Raw genomic sequence first — 20,487 nt, 5'->3', positions numbered from 1 at the left:
ATATCATCCATCTATCTATCTATCATCTATCTATCTATCTATCTATCTATCTATCTATCTATCTATCTATCATCTATTTATTGCACACACAGAACTAGACAATAATGGGGAATATTCCTAGCCTAGCCTTCTACCTAACTGTGTGCTAGTCAGCTACATCTTGTGATTTCTGCTAGTCAGTTATGCATAGGAATGCAAATACAACATGCTATGTCACCATGCAAAATCCTATGCTATTTAAAATGCTTTGCATTTTATTCCAGTTTGTGGCAAGGGAAGTGTTGAAGCTGAAGAAAATGAGGAATGAGAAACAGCAAGAAAAACCACTTGATTCACAAACTGAAGTCACTCCAGATTTCTCAGAGCTTGTTCTCTCCTCCCCCCCCCTTGCCCCCACAGGCAATGATTAGCAATCAGCATGCCTTGTTTGAAGAGGATAGATGCTGTCATTTCCCCCTTTCTTAAAAAAAACAAAGTTTCAACCATCTTGTAAACAATGACTTCTTAATTTTAATTTTCAGATGCAGGAAGCGTTGTACCCCTAAATCATGTTCCTCAACAATAGTAGGAGCTCTACCTCGACAGCACAACCATTATATGGTGACCTCCCTTCTTTCCATGTTTGGGTTTTATTCTCCACAAAGGAGTTTTAAAGTTTGCTCTGAGCACTTTTCCCCCTAGTGGGTTCCAATATGTTACAGAGTGAAACTGCCTGGAAGGTAGCGTGGGCAGAACAGCCTCTTTCAGATTGGATGCTGGACACAGGACTGTGATTTGTGATAACTAGAAGTATGCTAGTAGGAAAAAGCAACAACATTGATTAATCCCAGTGAGATTCTGTGTGCCTCCTGTGGGGCAGGCAGTTCTGCAGAATGTCTGCAACAGGAGCAACTGAACATTCAGTCACAGACAATGCAGCAATATGCTGGAATTGCTTTCCCTCAGAGGAGGTTACCCGTTTAACCTCTGCGAGAGTCACTGCTCTGTGTGGGTTTTCTTCCAATCTTCTTGGGTGTTAAAACAAAATTTTAAGTCACATTTTACTCTAACAAAATAACACATTTTAAAATTATTATTATTATTATTATTATTATTATTATTATTATTTTGAGAAATGCTAACAAATTACACACAAAACTGCTGCCCTCCCTCACCCCCTACATCCGATTTACAGCTCCCTGTCGAAGCTGCGTTTGGAAAACTCTGCAAGGGAAAGAGCAACCTGGAAGGGAATAGTTTGGAACAGAGAAGAAGCCAGTCTCTGCTCCAAATGTAAGATGTCTCTGCTTGTAATGAGTAGATATGGGGTGAGAAATCAAGTAAGGGTACTAACATAAGCTAAGTGTCAGAAGGCAATTACCCCAGTAGAAACGAACACAAATAGTGTAATTTTCCCAGTAGGGCTGCTTGCAGGAAGAATCAAGCTTACATGCCAAAGGTAAGCTTTCTTTCCCCCTGGGAGAGCAGGTATAGACCAGTGAACCCTGCCAGGTCTTTCGTAAGTGATTGAACAAGGTTTGAGCTTTTGCAAGAACTTAACCAAGTGATTGCAAAATACTTGACCTGTTTAGGAAAGAGCTAAATGAGTAGCCAAGAGACTCACTGAGTGGTATTTTAGCCCACTGCTGTCTCTCAGCTTCAGGGTGTTGTGAGGGAAAGGCAAACTACATTTTCTTGTGTTCCATTCTACAAATGGAATAAACACTAATAATAATAATAATAATAATAATAATAATAATAAATAATTTATTTATTTATACCCCGCCCATCTGGCTGGGTTTCCCCAGCCTCTCTGGGCGACTCCCAACAGAATATTAAAATACAGTAATCTATGAAACATTAAAAGTTTCCCTAAACATGCTGTTCTTTATTGAGGCTTTCTAAACCAGTGGCTCTCAAACCACAAGTGTGGCTATAAAGCACACGTGGGATTTGCGTTTGCGTGGCGCCCCCCCCCCTTCCCGCTGCCTCCATCAATGACATCTGTGTGCAAACCTTTCCTTATAAGCTAATGGGTGGTGGTCTTCCCAAACATGTCAAATATGCTAGGATCAGGGAGCTGAAAAATGGCCAGTCTCTGCCAGTGTTTCCCAGCCTTGGGTCTCCAGCTGTTTTTGGACTACAACTCCCATCATCCCTAGCTAGTCAGGGATGGTGGGAATTGTAGTCCGAAAACAGCTGGGGATCCCAAGGTTGGGAAATACCGATCTGGCCTATTATCAGACTAACTAAACCATGGACCAAACTATTCTCAAGTGTAAACAGCAACAAAGTCTTTGTCAGACTCATGGCCTTCAGCAGTTTACGAGCCAAGACACAAGTAATAGAAGTGAGCAGCTGAAGTATTGTGGGATAGGGTGTACCCAAGTATATTGTTGGCTTTCAAAGTTGGGGAAGAAAGGCCATTTGTGCCCAGGCTCACTTGGGAGTATGTCAGTTGGTGTAGTCAGACGTTGGCCCTTCTGTGCTTGTTCAATGCAAAATGAGGATCCTGTTAAAATTTTTCAACAAAGCAAGAGAAGGGATGTAGATACCAGGTTCAGTCTGTGGCATCTCCAGCTAGGGTTGGGAGAGAACCAGTCTGTAAATCCTAATAATAATAATAATAATAATAATAATAATTTTTATTTATACCCTGCCCTCCCCAGCTAAGGCCGGGCTCAGGGCGGCTAACAAGCAATAATAAAAACAAGTTGAATGAAAACAAGATTAAAATACAACATTAAAATACTGAAACATTAAAATATTAAAATGCAGCCTCATCACAGGAGGAGAAAGGAAAAAGAAAAAAGAAAGAGGGGGAGGGAATCAAATTGGCTCCAAGCCAAAAGCCAGGCGGAACAACTCTGTCTTACAGGCACTGCGGAAAGAAATCAGATCCTGGTCTCATGAGACACAGCGTTCCACCAGGCCGGAGCCAGTGTTGAAAAGGCCCTGGCTCTGGTTGAAGCTAATCTAACTTCCTTAGGGCCCGGGACCACTAGGGTGTTGCTATTTATGGACCTTGAGGCTCTCCATGGAGCATACCAGGAGAGGCGGTCCCGTAGGTACGAGGGTCCTAGGCCTTGAAGGGCTTTAAAGGTCAAAACCAGCACCTTAAATCTGACCCTGTACTCCACCAGGAGCTAGTGCAGCTGGAAAAGCACTGGGTGAATATGCTCCCATGGCAGAGACCCCATGAGGAGCCTCGCTGCAGCATTCTGCACCCGCTGGAGTTTCTGGGACAGCTTCAAGGGCAGCCCCACGTAGAGCGAATTACAGTAGTCAAGCCTGGAGGTGACCGTCGCATGGATCACTGTGGCCAGGTCGGGGCAGGAAGACAGAGACCTAGAGAGAGACAGCCAGTCACTGAGCTAGAAAGACCAATGGTCTGTCTTGGCATGGCATTTTCTTACATCCCAGATGTAAATAGAATATTAAATGTTGGCGGCCAGATGAATAGGAACTATTTCTCACTATCGGTAAATCAAGGTGGATGAATGCTCACAGAAAGTGGATTTCAAACTAGCTTCTTTAATCTCATAACATTCAAAACCCTAAAATGTATTTTGCATAATTGACTTTTTATTTCTATTCTTTGCATATCGTATTGTTGTTTTATTGCTATGGCCGAAGGCTAAGGCAAATAAAGATTCATTCATTCATGACATTAAGAGGAGTGACAAGTCTCAGCCATCCACTGCTGCTTTTTTCCATTTTCTCTGGTAGCCTCTGTCTGGATTATTCAATTTGCCACTCCCCTCACTCTTTGATCCAAGAGAGGGGAAATGCTGGACAAAGGCCACCTGGCTACAGGTTTGTCAGGGGAGGCCTGATGCTCCACGTCTCAGATGTGCTTTCTATCCGCACTAATTATTCTGAGCCGAATAGTCTTCATGCTTGTTTATGTTAATTAGAAATCTTTTAATGATGGTGTAATTGCCATAACCTTGCTTAGACATGTAAATTCACAGAAAAATCAAAGTTTTGTGGGCTGGAGAGGAAATGGGTAACCTGAGCTCTATAAACTATTTGCTGTATTTTGTGAGGTATTTGTAAAATACTCAAACATTAAGCGGACTGTATTACTTGATTACATGGAGTCACCCATTAAGACGCCTCCACAAGCTTGGCCACATGCAAGTTCCACAAGCAGAGGTGCTCCCTACTTGAGAACAAGGCTGAGGAACCTTCACCCCTCCAGATGTTGCTGAACTACAACTCCCATCAGCCCTAGCAAGCACGGTAAGAGCCAGGGGTGATGGGAGTTGTAGGATTGGAAAACCCTAGCAAGATGCTGGAGGGCCAGAAGTTCTTCACACCTGGCTTAGACCACAGATATGTCACCTACATGGAACTATTTGTTAGTTTGCTTTTTGAAAAGGTTAAGCACACCTGAAGCGAAGAAGAGGAGGTTAAGGGGTGATATGATAGCCGTGTTCAAATATATAAAAGGATGTCACATAGAGGAGGGAGAAAGGTTGTTTTCTGCTGCTCCAGAGAAGCGGACACGGAGCAATGGATCCAAACTACAAGAAAGAAGATTCCACCTAAACATTAGGAAGAACTTCCTGACAGTAAGAGCTGTTCGACAGTGGAATTTGCTGCCAAGGAGTGTGGTGGAGTCTCCTTCTTTGGAGGTCTTTAAGCAGAGGCTTGACAACCATATGTCAGGAGTGCTCTGATGGTGTTTCCTGCTTGGCAGGGGGTTGGACTCGATGGCCCTTGTGGTCTCTTCCAACTCTATGATTCTATGATTCTATAAGCAGAAACGTCACGAAACTATGAGTTATTTTTCTTCTGTGCACCGACTGCCGATTAGGACTGGGCAACAGCAGCTTCTCAACGTTGCCGTGTATTGCCAGCTAAATATTGTGGTTTGGCGATATACCGTGATGTGTGTGTGTGTGGGGGGGGGGAAATTGGCCTCTGCCCACGAGATACCGGGTGAAATCGCCTCAGCTCTCACCTTGAGTTTCACCCAGACTCACAGGCTGGGAAAATGAAGCTTGTTTTGCACAGTTTGCTAATATACTTAAAGGGCCATGTTATTTATGCTTCAGCCACTAACTATTGTATACTCTGCCTCATTCTGTGAAAGAATGTCAACGAAAGCATAATACAATTTAAAAGCAACTAGTTTAAAACCTTATTACCTGGGATTTCTTTTCTGCATTAGTTCAGTATGTTTCAAGAATACAACATATACTGAGAGGGAAGGACATAAAAAAATGCCCTTTTTTAAAAAAGGAAAAAGGGTAAAGGGAACTCATCTCTCACATCAGCAGATATTCACTGTGCAAGTTGGATGTAGTTGATTAAGATGATTAGCAGCTTGCTCCTCATTTGTTCATAGTAAGCTTGCATATTACTCCCTGAAGGCAGGGGGCAGATAACACAACCAAGCACTGAAGCAGTACATTGACAATGAACTACCAGTTTTCACTTTACTGGGTCTGCCTGTAATTCTGTCACTCATTAGGAACCAGCTCCTGAACACCATGTAGGCACAGCATCCTTACGACAAGAAGAATCTAATTAATTCTGCCCAACAGGTAAGAGATGAAAGGCCGGATGATTAAGACATGGAATTCAATGTACGTATGTTTAAAATTCTGCATTTAGAATCCATAACCATGAGTCACATAGCCTGCAGTGAGGAAAAAATGTGAGCAACTCATGATTATTTTCTTGGGACAGAGGTCTTAAAAGAGGCTTAAATCATTAAAAAAAGGGTCCTGAAAGTCTTAAAATAGAATGTTAAAAAACAAACAAACCCAACCACCACATTACATGTTTTGAGAGAGTTTAATTCTGTCCCACCCAGCCGGCCTATAGTTTTCAATTCAGTAACTCATTAGAAACAGCAGGAGTGTGGAAAAAAATTGCGGCCGAAACAACGCACCGTTGTACCACTTGCTTTTCCACACATTGCCCAGTACCTGTCCTGCATCTGCCACTGACAAGAAACCTGGCTTCCTAATGAATATATGTATATGATATACATGTTTACAAGCACAAGATTGCCCTTAGTCATTTCTCACAAGTACATTCTTAAAATAACTTCGCCACAATCCACCAGGAAACTTAGGTCCGCTTAACCTCATTGAAATGTCTTCCTCAGCTAAGCAAAGGCAGAAGCGCACTGCTAATCCTTAGCATACAGTACAATAAATGAAAAAATAGTCAAACCTGTGACTAGTTCTCTGATTTCCAAATCTGTAGTCTTGCGCAGTAATCGTACTAGTGCTGGAATACCCCCACAGTTTTTCAAAGCAATTTTGTTGTCGTCGTTGGCTTTCCCATACACCAAATTCCTCAGCGCTCCACAGGCACTACGGTGGACTTCTGTCATTCGATGGTCCAATAGGTCCACCAGTAACTGTATTCCTCCTTGTCTTCTTATCTGCAACATTAATGTTCAAATTAAATTCAAAATCAGTGGCTGATAGTCAATGAGAGTTTTAAGGTATCAATAGTTTTAGATAGCCATTAGAAAGGAGAGAGCACATGTGCACATTAGACCGTTTTATTTGCTTTCAAAGGAACTATGGGAAATAAAAGCTCTTGATATGGGAAGAATAAAATTCCAATCAAATGATCTTTGTTAGGATGGCTGAGAGTAGCGTATCCCAACATGCCTCTTTCATTCGACAAATGTTTTTGTGTCACTGGGAAGGCGGTAAGTCTGTATTGATTTGCTATGGATATTTGTATGTGACGCCAATAAAAGGTTTGATGATGATGATGAAATTCCAATCAAAGCAACTGTACAGGTGCTGGAAGAGAAATTCCTCCCACCACCACTTGGAGGGAACAAAATAAGCCACCTTCAGGGACATGAGGCACCACCTGCACTTACGAATTGATTTCATGGTGTATGGTGACAGCTGTCATCAGAATTATTGCCCAGAACAATGACTGGAACACCAGTTTCTAACTGCTCCCACTAATTATGTATCAACACTGTATAATTCAGCTATAGCACTTTCTAGATTGCCCAGAGAAAGGTATCAACAAATACTCAGTATCTGCAGGAGTTACAAGGAAATTGGTGAGTTGACAATCTACAAGACATGCTATCATTCCCACCTGCTATGGAACTAGGCAGAAAAATGTGGTCTTTTGAAATATGTGTATATCTGGAAACTTATGCGGACATCATTATCAATGTGAGAAAACTTTCAAGAAGACAGCAGACTCTCCGCTGCCAGACAAACAACACCAATTGTATTGCGGTGCAGACTTCAGGGAAGAGAGATGGGTACCACTCCATGGATACAAGTGCAGGCAGCTTTTCCTCCTCTGGCTGGGCGGGTATTGTTTTGTTGTGAGCAAATGGCTTAAAACAGATTGACAACATTTTAAAAAATACTATAAGCCACTTTGATGACTTCAGTGGAAAAGCAGGATATGAATCCACTAAATGAAATGAGCCCACCATCGAGAAGAAGTGACAAAACACTCTATACTGCTGCACTTAAAGGCAGTGTTAAAAGGGCAAACTTCTACAGAGGACACGTTGGTTGCTGTCAGGTTCCTATCACAGAAGGAAAGGCAGCCAAAGTCCCCAAAAAGGAGCAAAGCTGAAAGCAGGGAATGCAGAAAGCATCTTCGGTGCTAGCGCTTCGAAAACTATAGGTAGGAGCCCCAGTCAAGGTTTCAGCGTTACGAGCAAGGCAAGAGATACCTAACCAAGTGGAAGCTGCTACAAAGATGCCCCCAAAGTTGACTCGCCTGTCATCAAGCTTTTAAAGTTGAGGCAGGGAGGGCTCACTCATGACACTCTCTCACCCTACAAGTTTGCTGCACGTGAGTGCAGCTGATCCCACCTCTGAAGGCAATGCTGAGCATGCAGAAACAAGACTATGTCCTGCCCCTCCAACTTCTCTTGTGCAACTTCTCCGTCCTCTGGTTGGTCAGAGCCCCCTGTCCAGCTAATGGGTCTCTGTGCTCCACAGGAGAGGGCTTCCACCTCTCTTAATTTCTAGTTCCAAGTGAAGGACCTGCATCCTCAATCCCCAAGTGCCTGCCTTCTATTTGCCCCACCATCTTCTCCATCTTCCTTCCTACTCCATCTGTCTGGGGCTGCCATCTCATACCTGAACCTTATGGAACCAAGGGGTCCATGACAATTGTTTACATTCACCCTGTGTTAAAGAGGAAGATGCAAAAATTATGGAAACATGTAGAGGAGATAGTTATTTTGTTCAAGTCTCCCTATCAATTTGTAAATTGGAGAGGGACAGGGAGGGGGAAGCTATTTGAAATAACTAGGGGAGCAAAGCTTAGGTGCAGAGAGGTTTAATCTGGAACTCCACCCTCCACCCCCACTGAAGCAGATTTTCTGGTTAATACTCCACTGATGTTAATTAGCACTGTGTATCATGGATATGCTTCACTAAGTACTAAAGTCAATTAATAATTAAGATTAACAGTGTAGTGTTCTTACGTAGGCGTTTGTGATAATGTCATAATATTATTATTATTTTTTCACACAGCTGTCCAAAGCTGAAGCTTGAAGCACAACTAACAAGCTCAAAGTTGGGACCAAGTTATGTAAAAACAAAACAAGACAAACAAACAAACAAACAAACAAACAAACAGCACGTGGGTGCTAATCTGACCAGAATGCAAATAGAAGCTCTTTCCTTCACAGCTGCAATCCTACACTTTCTCCCTCTTGCTGGGCTGTAGCTCTTTAGACTGCAATTGGTGGATCACATTTTGAATACTCTCCCAGATTAAACATTCCCATCATACATAAAATGAGCACATCAGGGAAATGGGTTTAGGGTATTGTTTCCCCTAACTTGCTAGAACTGCTTTTGTGACTAGTGTACAGGTGATTGAATCTTACTTATTGCCAAGTAAATGAGAAGTATTTGGGGCTCATCCACACTCCCGTTTCTCCTGTGATTTCCAGGCACAGACCTGAGAGGTTTTTTCTTTTGTGCCACCGCTTCCCCCAGGAAAACCCGCTGCTTGCCACTGAATTGGAACAAATGTCAACTGGGTTTTCTACAGATTGCCTAGAAATCTCGGGACAAACGGAAGAAAACACAGGGCAAACAGAAACGAGGAAGAGCCCTCAGACAGCAATAATTAAATGTCCTACACCAAATCTGTAATTCAACAGAGGGGAGATTAGCCTCCAAGCGCAATGAAGCATTTGGAACACAGGATGGAACAGAATTTTTTTTTGCCTTAGGAACTTAGGAACTTGAACAGCTTCTGTAAATCCTGTCCAAATCTGAGCCCCATATAATAACTGTGTTAGCTTTAAACACTTCAAGTGCTGATGGCATGTGATTGCCACCTTTTGTATGGAAAAAAGCGTGTCAGAATTTTGGCTTTCAGACGCTGTTTCCTTTGCATATTTCTGATGCGCTCCCCATTACCCTCTTGACTGAAAAATAAGGCCGAGATATTTAAAGACTTTAACTTGTTCCATCAACGGATTAGACTGCAATTCAAACTCCCCATTTGAGGCAGATGGGATGGACTGCATGGAGGTCTTTTTCTGCTGGGCTCCCCATTGCTGATGGCAGAAGGTCCACTGGTGGCAGGTATCCTTGCCCCCAAATGAGGCATCCCAAGGGAGGAAGGGAGTGGATCTGGCCTGGGATCCACAAGACCTTGAGTTGCTCTCATAGCCAGTCACACCTGACCTGGGTGATTGGCCCTGATCTGCCTGCTCCATCTTCTGCCACCAGGAATAGCCCGGCTCTGGAAGTAGCTCTGCAGAGCTGTGGCTTTGGATTTCAGTCTGAATTATTTTCCTTCTCATCAAGGCACAATTATCTATTGTGTCAGTGCTTGCTGTACTGCTGCACTGAGCAGAAACCGGGAAAGGACATAACTGCTGATTGCCCACCATCACTAAGGATTGAAGAGGTGAAGGAGGCCCAGACCCCATGGAGATAGGCAGCAGATGCACAGTCCCACTTGTCTCGGCAGGTACTGCAGTATGAATAGTTAATATGCACAGTGTAACTTAGAGTAATAGTTATGCTATTATGCATCAAGTAGATCCAGAATGCATAATATGCAAAAGTATGTGTGCCACATTTTGAGGTCTTGGGCTTTGGCAACCTCTTTCAGGCGCACTCTCTCAACCTTTGCTTGGATGACCTTTGCAGATCAGAAAGCTGGAGACAAGGAGCAATATCCTAGCCACTGTTACAGAAGTGTCACGTCCATGCAGCTCCAATACTGCAGAGCCAACAATCTTCAGGCAAGAGTTTTATTTAGACAGAAAGCAGCGTTCGTTCTTGCAGTTAAACCAAACATTGACTGACATGTACTGATGGGAGTGAACCACATGCAAAAGCATACTTGAGGCAAGGATCTGATTAAAATAACACATATGGACTTCCAGGGTGGCGCCATCGACAATGGCGGACTCCCTCTGAACTGGAGGGACTAGCTCCGCGCGAAACGGGTCTTCTCCGCTACGGCGAAGCGGGGACCCTTTTAAAAATCACAGGCGGATGAAGCCTGTGACCATGGGACTCGGCGGGCACCTTTAGCACCCCCCAACCCGCAAAGGAACCCACTAACGGGCTCCGAAGTGAAGAGGGGGAAGTGGCGCGGTGCTGTGAGTCAACTGCTATTTCCGTGGAGTGAAGCCGCATAGCCGTTGCCGGAGAGCGCTGCCTTTTTCCTGGGACAATTTGGATTCTAAAATAAGCACCCATGAGTACTTAAACTTTGAACAACTGGACTTTAAATAAGGACTTGCGAGCAGAAAGGAATTGGATTTAAAAATTTATTTCAATTTGGTACTGAAACGGGAAGGTCTAAACAGGAAGTCAGCCTTCCGTTCTTTTGTAGACAGAATAAAGCAAAGACAACGTAAACTAGAGCTCAGAAAATCGCCTCTAAAGGATTGGATTTCATCATTTAAAATTGTGGAACCCCCCTTCGACAGCAGGAGAAGAAGGGGGATTTTTTTCGGACTGTTTAAACCTGCAGAAGTGAGTTTAAAGTAAAGTAACTTTCCACCGTCCTGATCCTGGAGCGGGGTGTCAGGGCTGACGTTTGAAGCTCATTAACCAGAGACAAACGTTTTTGACAGGTAGCTAAAAGAAGAGAAACATAGTGATTCCACTGTTTCCTTTCGTAGTTTAAAGGAACAAATATTGACAAAATATCTCAGAAAGGAAAACTTTGTTGCAAGAACAAATAGAAGTTTTCCCCCTAGAGGGAGACTGTGAAACTGTAACTAATTCCAGGGAGCCGGCAGCTGTTACAGATTACAATCGTGGGAATAGACATTTGACCTTGCAGGACAATGTATTCAGAAGCTCTGTTGTGTGCTTTCTATAAAACAAATGCCCTACTGGAACAGTTACATGAGAAGACGAATTTGATGGCGAATTCGATGAGAAATTTTGAACAGGCAGTGGGAAACTTTGAACAGACAGTGGGAAAATATGTGGAGCCCACCCAGGAATTAAATCAGGAGTGTGTCCTGATAGAACAGGCCCAACAGGAATATGAGCTTTCGGATTTGACAAATGAACTTGGAAAATGCCAGATTTGGAAAGAAAAAGTTTGGTTTGGCTTGGAAATGGGGGGCTGGATTGACCCCCCTATGCAGGGATGTTTGGACTTTTCAAATCTGGCAATGGGCCGTGAGATGTTTGGGATTGTGGGGGCTCTTAATTTTGGAGGGTTTTTGAAACATGTTTTTAAATACCACATGGAATTTAGTGTCGAATATGGAAAAGGGGCTGATCTGTCGAGAAGGGTCAAAAATATTGCTAAGCTGGAGTTCCCACGAGCAGGAGACAAGGGAAAATACACTTACAAATATGAAGAAGAGCTGCGGAAGGGACATGGAAGAGACTTAAGGGCCTCGGATATAAGGTTGCCAGGTTAATGCGCTAGATCGATGGGATAATAAGGACTGACAAAACCCGGGACCAGGAGGAAGGGACGCTGGATGAAGATTGGATTTGTTTTTATTTCTTTTTTTTACTATTAGGACTGTTTTATAAAATTGATGAATGTTAGAAAAATGTTGGAATGAAATTACTCGGCTTTAGTAAAAATGTTTAAAGAATTATGAAAGAATATTATGGTTATGAGAAGTTGGTAAGGATAAGATTTAAGTTTTAAGTTTCAAGGTGTTTTTTTATAGAAAGATAAGATCAAAATAGTTTAAGCTAATGTAATGACAGAATATTATGAAATATGGAAAGGATTTGCTGTGATAATTAACAACTAGGATACAAAAAAAGGGAGGAGGAGGAGGTCAAAGAAAGAAGGTAATGACAGTTGAGGATTTGAGAATAATTGATTTGTTTTTTAATGTTTTTAAATGTTTGTGGTGTATTTTTGTTTTTTTCTGTTCTTTCTTATTTTGAATTTGTATTGTTGGAAGTGGTTTGTTTTTCTCTTTTTCTACTTTGTTTTTTTTTTGTAACTTTAAAAATTTTTCCCCCCAATAAATATCATTTTAAAAAACAACAACACATATAACCAGGACATGATCTGACCTACACACATGCAGAGTTATAAAGCAACTTGATATTTTAAAACAATATCTACGCCTGATTCCAGCTCGTGAGTATCTCTCCCACTCCCTGCAAGGAAACTCTAAATAAAAGGATCTACTGAGAAACATACTGAACAAAAGATAACATAGAGAAAGATGACAGATGAGGGAAAAGAGGGGAGAAAACACTGTTAAGACTAGTATTATGACCTTATTCAAAAGAAATGTCCAATTTCTTCTTAGCAATGCTTCCCCAACGTGGCAGATGCCTATGCAAGCAAAGGAATAATTTCACACTGCAAGTGGTAAACAAATTGCATTCACCTTCTCACTTTCACCTTTTACTGCCTGTGATAAGTACCAGCCAAGGCACTTACTCATCCTAACTGCCTGAGAATGAATTACAGCCAGGTATGTAAGTGGTTGAGCAGCCTGCAAGCCTACTGCCTCCATTAATGCTCAGTTACCTGTCTTTGAGTAAGCTCCAAGGTCACTCGCTCTAGCATTTTCCCCATTTAGAAACTTAAGAGGCCTTGAAAGTCTTTGTAGTTCCATGCAACCATTTTAACCACTGCAGTGAAAGGGCAGGAACATATACCACTGTTACAGAGCATCACTTTTCAATTTTTGTGCTTCTGAATTTTTTTTTTTTAAGTATGAGAAACATAAATTTTAAAAAATGGCAATTTGGAAAGAGCCAACTTCGGCAAAGAGCCAATTCCAGTATTAGTGAATGGGAAGCTCATGGGGGAGTCTGCCGCCACACTCCCCCAAGTGTTTATTATCTTTGGTTAGTGAGCAATTTGAAAAGGGCTGCTCTATGACCAAAACACACTCCCAAATACACAAACCTGCTTTAAGTAGCAGCCTGAAAATTGAAAATTGACCCCCGTCAGTTAATCACTTGAAGACCGAGTTGATTAATCCTAAAAACTGCATTGCTGGTAAGTTTTGCTACAACAAGCCAACTTTTTACCTGCAGTTGCTGCTTCAAACACCAATGTGAATAGCATTTCATCATATGCTCCAACTACCCTTCTTACCAGGGATAGCACCTATTTTATGGACCCGTCCCTGGCAAATCAGCAGTTTTCTATGTATTCTATGGTTTTTTATTTTGTTTGTACTTGTTCTTAAAAACAATAAAACACACTATAAATACATACTGATATGTAAAAACACATGCTATAGAATTATTTAGATTTCAATCAACTCCCCTTCAAGACTCAATGCTAATTTTTGTGAGTACAGGGACCAATGCACCTTGATTCTAGCACAAATGGTGACACACAAAATAACGGTGCATTATTTTCCTTCCATCTTCTCATAATTTTTAAAGTATTCCTCAGGCCATTGTCTTTAAAAAAAAGCAAATCCTGTTATGATTTACTAACGTGTCCTGTTTCAGAATGGGGTGTAGCAATTGCTATTGAAGTGTAAATAAACACAGAGAAAAGCCCTCGGTATCGTACAAGGTGTGCAGCGGAGCTCAGGCGTGGATTTTTAATGGGAAAACAAAGTGTTAGAAATCCACACGACTACTCCTATTTTCAGGATGCGGGTGGCGCAGTGGTCTAAACCACAGAGCCTAGGGCTTGCCAATCAGAAGGTTGGCGGTTCGAAACCCCATGACAGGGTGAGCTCCTGTTGCTCGGTCCCTGTTCCTGCCAACCTAGCAGTTCCAAAGCACGTCAAAGTGCAAGTAGATAAATAGGTACCGCTCCGGCGGGAAGGTAAATGGCATTTCCGTGCACTGCTCTGGTTCGCTAGAAGTGGCTTAGTCATGCTGCCCACATGACCCGGAAGCTGTCTGTGGACAAATGCCAGCTCCCTCGGCCTATAGAGCGAGAAGAGCGCCGCAACCCCAGAGTCATCCGCAACTGGACCTAATGGTCAGGGGTCCCTTTACCTTTACATTTTCATCTGTGAAATAGTCCAAGGCATGCCTTATCAGCACTACCCCTGCCAAAAAGAGGGTGAACTGGAAAAGAAACAAAAGGAACCTCATAGAGGGGCTTTCTTTTTCCAACGCTAAGATGCCTCTCTGTAATGAGACAGTTTGTTAAAACTTCTCCTTTTCCCCACCAACAAGGAAGCTGCCATCTGAAAACACCAATCGTTTACTTCTCCATGCTGCTTCCAGAGCCCTCAAGCCCATGGGCAAAACCGTCAAAATGCAGGAAGATCAGGGACAAAAGTGCGATTCTTTAAGATTGGAAGAAGAGCAGGCTTGCTTGTTCTATGAGAAAATGGTGTTAGCCACTCTCAGGCAGCCTCAGTGTGCCACAAATGGCTAGCCTAGAAATGTGAGGTGGTGGCCTTACTTGCAATCCTAGCTGCAATTGTTACACCCTGCTTTGCTTTTTGTGTTGGATTGGAATGGGGTAAGAGGCAACATAACGTTGCATCCAATCTTTGAGTGGTGCGAGATTCCAGCAGTTCCAGGCACTTACCCAGGGTTTGCATTTCATTTCAGAAATGAGGCATAGCAGAGACTGTGGTGTCTTTATGATATATGGTTTATTCACACATGCATAGAACCTGAACCTACGCTGGAGGGGTTCGCACCATTAACACCCCAAAAGGTGCTTTATTTCTACTTTACATCACAGCCCCCAAACTCTGGCTTTTGTCTTCCTTTTGTTTTCTTAATGCCCAGTACCCAAACAACTGCTTACCTCATCAGGAAGTGAGCCTGGCTTGATTAGATCAGGGTTTCCCAAGCTTGGGTCTCCATCTGTTTTTGGACTACAATTCCCATCATTCCTAGCTAGCAGGATCAGTGGTCAGGGATGATTGGAATTGTAGTCCATAAACAGCTGGAGACCCAAGTTTGGGACACCCTGGATTAGATTTTAACATTTGCTGGATCCAGGGTATAGAGGAGGCTGGCAACCACAAAATAATAACAATAAAATTGCTGCTGGTCACCACAACAGTCTCTAGGTGAAAAGATTTATTCCTGCTATGTGTTGCATGGTAGGCAGGAAGAAGTTGTTCTGGGGAATACCAGCAAAGAACAAAAACCTAAGGCAGGAGCCATATTGAAATTAGTTTCAGTACAAGTGAAGTTACCAGTAGCATCAGTTCAGAATGTTTGGAGCAGCAAATATAACACCAGGGGATTTCAGCAGATTCACTTGACCTCTGATGAGGAACCAACAAGAATCAGACATAACAAAATGCAAAAAGGTTCAAATGTGACAATATACCTTAACATCAGGGTTAAAAGAACAATACGGCTCTGCCCAGAGCAGCGGTTCTCAACCTGTGGGTCCCCAGATGTTGTTGGGCTGCAACTCCCATCATCCCTGAGCTCTGGCCTTGCTAACTAGGGGTGATGGGAGTTGTAGTCCAACAACATCTGGAGACCCACAGGTTGAGAAAGGCTGGCCTAGAGGAAGCCAAATTTCATCGTATGGAATACAGGTGCACATCAAATACGCAAAGAAGAAACAACTAGCTAACCACAGAATTATACCCTCTACTTCTGGTGTTCAGGCTGTGAGAGCCATTATGCAGCCCAGATGGAACCACTTGCCCACCCATGAGGGAGGCACCAACAAGCAATCCCACCGAAGACAGAACGTGCTCAGTAGCCATGGAAGGAGACACGGCAGCAGTGTGCTCTTGCTCTCAGAATGGCAGATAGGCAGAGATCCTGCCTCATACGAGAAGCCATGGAAAGCCGATTGCTTGTTGTGGAGTAGGACGGAAATCTGGGGGGACGACAATGACTGGAAAGGAGTGACTGGACTCTGGAACAGCAGTACTGAAGTGTGCTGAAGGAAATGGGGACTGTATGCAAAGCACAACTCCCATTCATATCCTAGCTTATTAAATCAAGATACGATCGTACAAACTGGGTTAATGAAGACTGCTTGTATGCCTCCCCCTTTTTTTACAGTTTTAATATTTTGCTACTGTGGCTTTGGCTTTTTCCTGCTCAGCTTTTGCTTATTCTTTTATTTGTGCTTAGTATTTTATCATTTTATGGCAATGTCATGTTCTACACAACTCTGAAGGTGTTGGGAGTAGAGCATTTACGTGCATAAATAAATACACAAAACAGTGCAGGCAAAAGATCGGTTATTTTTTTCACTGTATCACAGCAAGCCTATATTTGGGCTAGCAGCTCTAATTAACATTACCTATAGTGGGTATGGTAATTCTGTAAAAGTATCAATCAGAAACATAGAGGCATGGTTTTCTGGAAAATTACTGCGACATTTGTTCACATGCTGCTTACTCTCTCTGTCTCCCAACTCTGATTAAATAAAGTCGCTGAAACTGTGAAAGCTTATCAGTGCGTCCCAAAGATCTTTCATTATAAGTCCGTCAGCATTGTAGCACTTATGAAAAGGGCATAATAATAATTGGCGTTGTCGCTTGCAGAATCTAGAAAATCTTCCTTAATTGCTAACAGCAGACACCACAATATTCCATAATAAGGGTTTGATCTCTGCAATCATGTTTCTAAAGCAAGATAGAAAAGAAGCAACACAAAGATCTGCCGTGAATAAATCTAATATACTGTGTTTTAATCATGGAAACATGAACTATGCTGCCCCAAACAGGTTACCTCCATTCAGTTCATTTTTTTGTGAAGTGGATCTCTATAAATAGGTATGTGGTAGCGCGAAGGGAGGCATCGTTCCTGTTTGTTCGTTTCTGTGCAACTTAACTGGAGACTGAAAGCAAAATGGCACTGCCAAAATAATCACTGCAAAATAATCACAGCAAAATGGCACTGCCAAAATAATGGCAATCTGCCAAAATAATCAATAAGAAGGGCTTTAATCCTTCCAAGCAAGAGGACCAGAAGAAGAAACTCAACATATTCCATGTGCTTTTCTTCCTGGATGTCCTTCCTTCATAAATCACACCACATCCTCCTTTTCCTTTGGATATGCCTTTTCAGAGCGAGAGTTACCCCTGTATTCTTGTGGCTGAAACCCTGCACATGGCATCTGGCAGGTATTAAGGGACAAGGAACCGGCCCTTCTTACATGGAATGTCTAATCCCCATCCCTACCCCATCCTTTGACCCTTACCAGACACTACTTTTTAACACAGTAGCAGCCCGGTGCTCTGCATTAATTACTTGGATGCTTCCATTGTTGTGTTCAATGGGGTGTACTCTCAAGTGTGCATACAACTGCAGCCAAAAGAGAAAGACCAAGTCTTGGTCTCATGGTCACCAAACACGCCATGTTTTATCAATACAGTGGTACCTCAGGTTAAGATCTTAATTTGTTCTGGAGGTCCGTTCTTAACCTGAGGTACCACTTCAGCTAATGAGGCCTCCTGCCGCCACGCAATTTCTGTTCTCATCCTGAAGTAAAGTTCTTAACCCGAGGTACTATTTCTGGGTCTGGAACCTGAAGCATCTGTAAGTCAAGGTACCACTGTACTCAGGATCTCACTCAGCCTGTTCTTTCAAGGGAAGGACAGATGGGAGATTCTGGAATATCCCTAATATCGGTAAAATAATAATAATATAATAATAGTAATTTATTATTTATACCCCGCCCATCTGGCTGGGTTTCCCCATCCACTCTGGGCGGCTCCCAATCGGTAAAACTCTGCTACCGTCTGGGTCAAATAGGACATTCTAAAGGGGAAAGAGCTTTTCTGCCCTCAAAACTCTTTTTCTTTCAGAACATTTTTTAGGCTTCCATGCCTACTTTTAAAAAGAAAACCACATAAATGTGTTAGGATAATCCATCGGCCACTCTGATACCAAATGCACAGCTTCAGTCTAATTTTATGTTTTTCTTCCCATGAAACACTACGTGTGTTCTGTTCTGCAATGTTTTCTCTTTGGTTTTTCATGAAAAGCAGCCGCAGCTGGCTTGGTGGACTCTTTGCCCAAATGCCCCAGCCCCAACCTGTTTGTTTGCTGAGAGAAGAATCCACACGTTTTCTTCAACACGTGAGAAAGTAGCTCGGAGGGGTTCAGAGTACAAATGTCTGATCAAGTCAGATATCACCCCGGCCTCCAGCTCTCTTTCTGAAGCAGTACCTTGCACGAGGGGTGAAAATCCAGGAGATGGGTAGCATTATAATCATGGGGCTAGATCTAATATGTAGTTGTGTTCCTACCAAAGCTTACTTTGCCAACCTCCTGGCTTAGATACATGACTAAGCCAAGAGGAACAACAACAAGAAGAAGTGGTAAATTCTGTATTTTAAGAGAAAGCATTAAAAAAAATAATACTAGTCTGGCCCCTAGAATTTAAGGAAAACATACCCCAATTCTAGTTCTAGAGAAGCATAGCTAGGAAAGGGAGAGGAACGGCACACAATGCGATCTCTTTGAGGAGAAAATGTAGGTGAGATTTATTGGAAACCCATTTATCTGCAACATCATGACTTCATTTAGCTTCATTAGTATAGTAATTTGTTGCAGGTTACAAAAAGTGCTGGATCAATTTAAGCTCAAAATAAGAGGGGAATGGTATGCAAATTACTGCATTAGTTCAAAATGTCTAATTTGTTTAGGAAATCTAAATTGGGATTTGAAACCCAGATCCCATTTAAAAACAGATTTGCAAAACTGTAATTAAGAAGGCATTAGATTAGGTAACTACACTAACACTGAAAACAATTAATGCACATAATTTAAATGAATCCAGCTACTGCTTTATATACAATATTTCAGTGAAGTTTAAAAACAATTGTACTTTGCATGCTGAACCTGTCCAGAAAAATACAATGAGCTCTTTGTTCTTTAATGTGTAGCCTAGGAAATTTGCATATTCAGGAGCATGAGTTATAACTGATGCTACATATAAGTTATGTCTAGTGACCAAAAGCTGGGTCAAGTAGGACAGTTTTAACATCCCTGTGGAAGGGATGTGGGGAGAGAGACTATTTGGCCTTGTTTGTACAGGCAGCAGTTGTTTTAGGCGTGTCTGATATGCGCATGACCAGACACATGCTCCTCATGCCAAACCCAGATGTGACTCAAAATTGTCACAAAAGAAACACCAAAAGGGGCAGAACAAGGTATTTGCAGGCTTTTGCAATGGGTGTTCCAATTATCCACGATTTCACGTAAGCACGTGGTGCCTTGAAATATAGTAAGGTAAAGGTAAAGGGACCCCTGACCATTAGGTCCAGTCATGGCCAACTCTGGGGTTGCGGCGCTCATCTCGCTTTATCGGCCAAGGGAGCCGTGCGTACAGCTTCTGGGTCATGTGGCCAGCATGACTAAGCCACTTCTGGCAAACCAGAGCAGCGCACGGAAACGCCGTTTACCTTCCCGCCGGAGCGGTACCTATTTATCTACTTGCACTTTGACGTGCTTTCAAACTGCTAGGTTGGCAGGAGCGGGGACTGAGCAACGGAAGCTCACCCCATCGTGGGGATTCGAACCGCCGACCTTCTGATCAGCAAGTCCTAGGCTCTGTGGTTTAACCCACAGCGCCACCCGCGTCCCGCCTTGAAATATAACCCCATACAAATTGGTCGCTGCTTGTATGCAACACTAATCCAAACCATGGCTTAGCCCTGTGGAGGGCTTGCTTCTCCCAGGGTTTTTAGGTCAGTTCAGGATGCCAGCTAAGGCAAGGTCTGGCTTAGCATGTTGTCCAAACCTGGCCTCTCCTCCTTAACCACAAACTTTATGGGCAAACAGATTAAAGAGGTAAGACCTTAACCATGATCCTGGTTTCAGACAACATACTAAGTCTAAGACATACCTTGGCTTAGTTACCACACCATGCTGACCCAAAAAGCTCAGGAGGTAGCAAAATGGGCACGAGCCAGCGTGTTTGCATGGCCATACTCTGACTTACCCAGGATAGGCGAATCAAGAAATAAATTTCATAATCCACAAAAGGAAGCTGTCATGGACTAGCTGGACAGAAAGGAATGGTGAGAGGCACCAGCTGAGGAACCCAAGAGAAGAAGGCTGAGCCTGGGGATTGGTGGTGCTACAACAATGAGCGGTCAAAGGGAGAAAAAGGAGACAATTTGGTGGAGGACATGTCTGATGC

At 42.8% G+C, this 20,487-nt stretch overlaps 1 protein-coding gene across 6 annotated transcripts in view; it reads right to left on the bottom strand.

Moving 5' to 3' along the window:
• The window catches only part of LOC308481901 (catenin delta-2), a 221,982-nt gene that overhangs the window by 100,478 nt on the left and 101,017 nt on the right, over nucleotides 1–20,487 (bottom strand). For all 6 annotated transcript variants that reach the window (XM_081014726.1, XM_081014729.1, XM_081014728.1 and 3 more), the window contains one exon: nucleotides 6,172–6,385. In XM_081014726.1, coding sequence (XP_080870852.1) covers nucleotides 6,172–6,385 — 214 coding nt within the window. The remainder of the gene's footprint in view (nucleotides 1–6,171; nucleotides 6,386–20,487) is intronic.

This window comes from Podarcis pityusensis (genome assembly GCF_964106645.2).
Source record: "Podarcis pityusensis genome assembly, chromosome: 7".
Taxonomy (NCBI): Eukaryota; Metazoa; Chordata; class Lepidosauria; order Squamata; family Lacertidae; genus Podarcis; species Podarcis pityusensis.
Note: the sequence above shows the minus strand (reverse complement) of the source record. Positions and strands in the feature narration are given on the sequence as shown.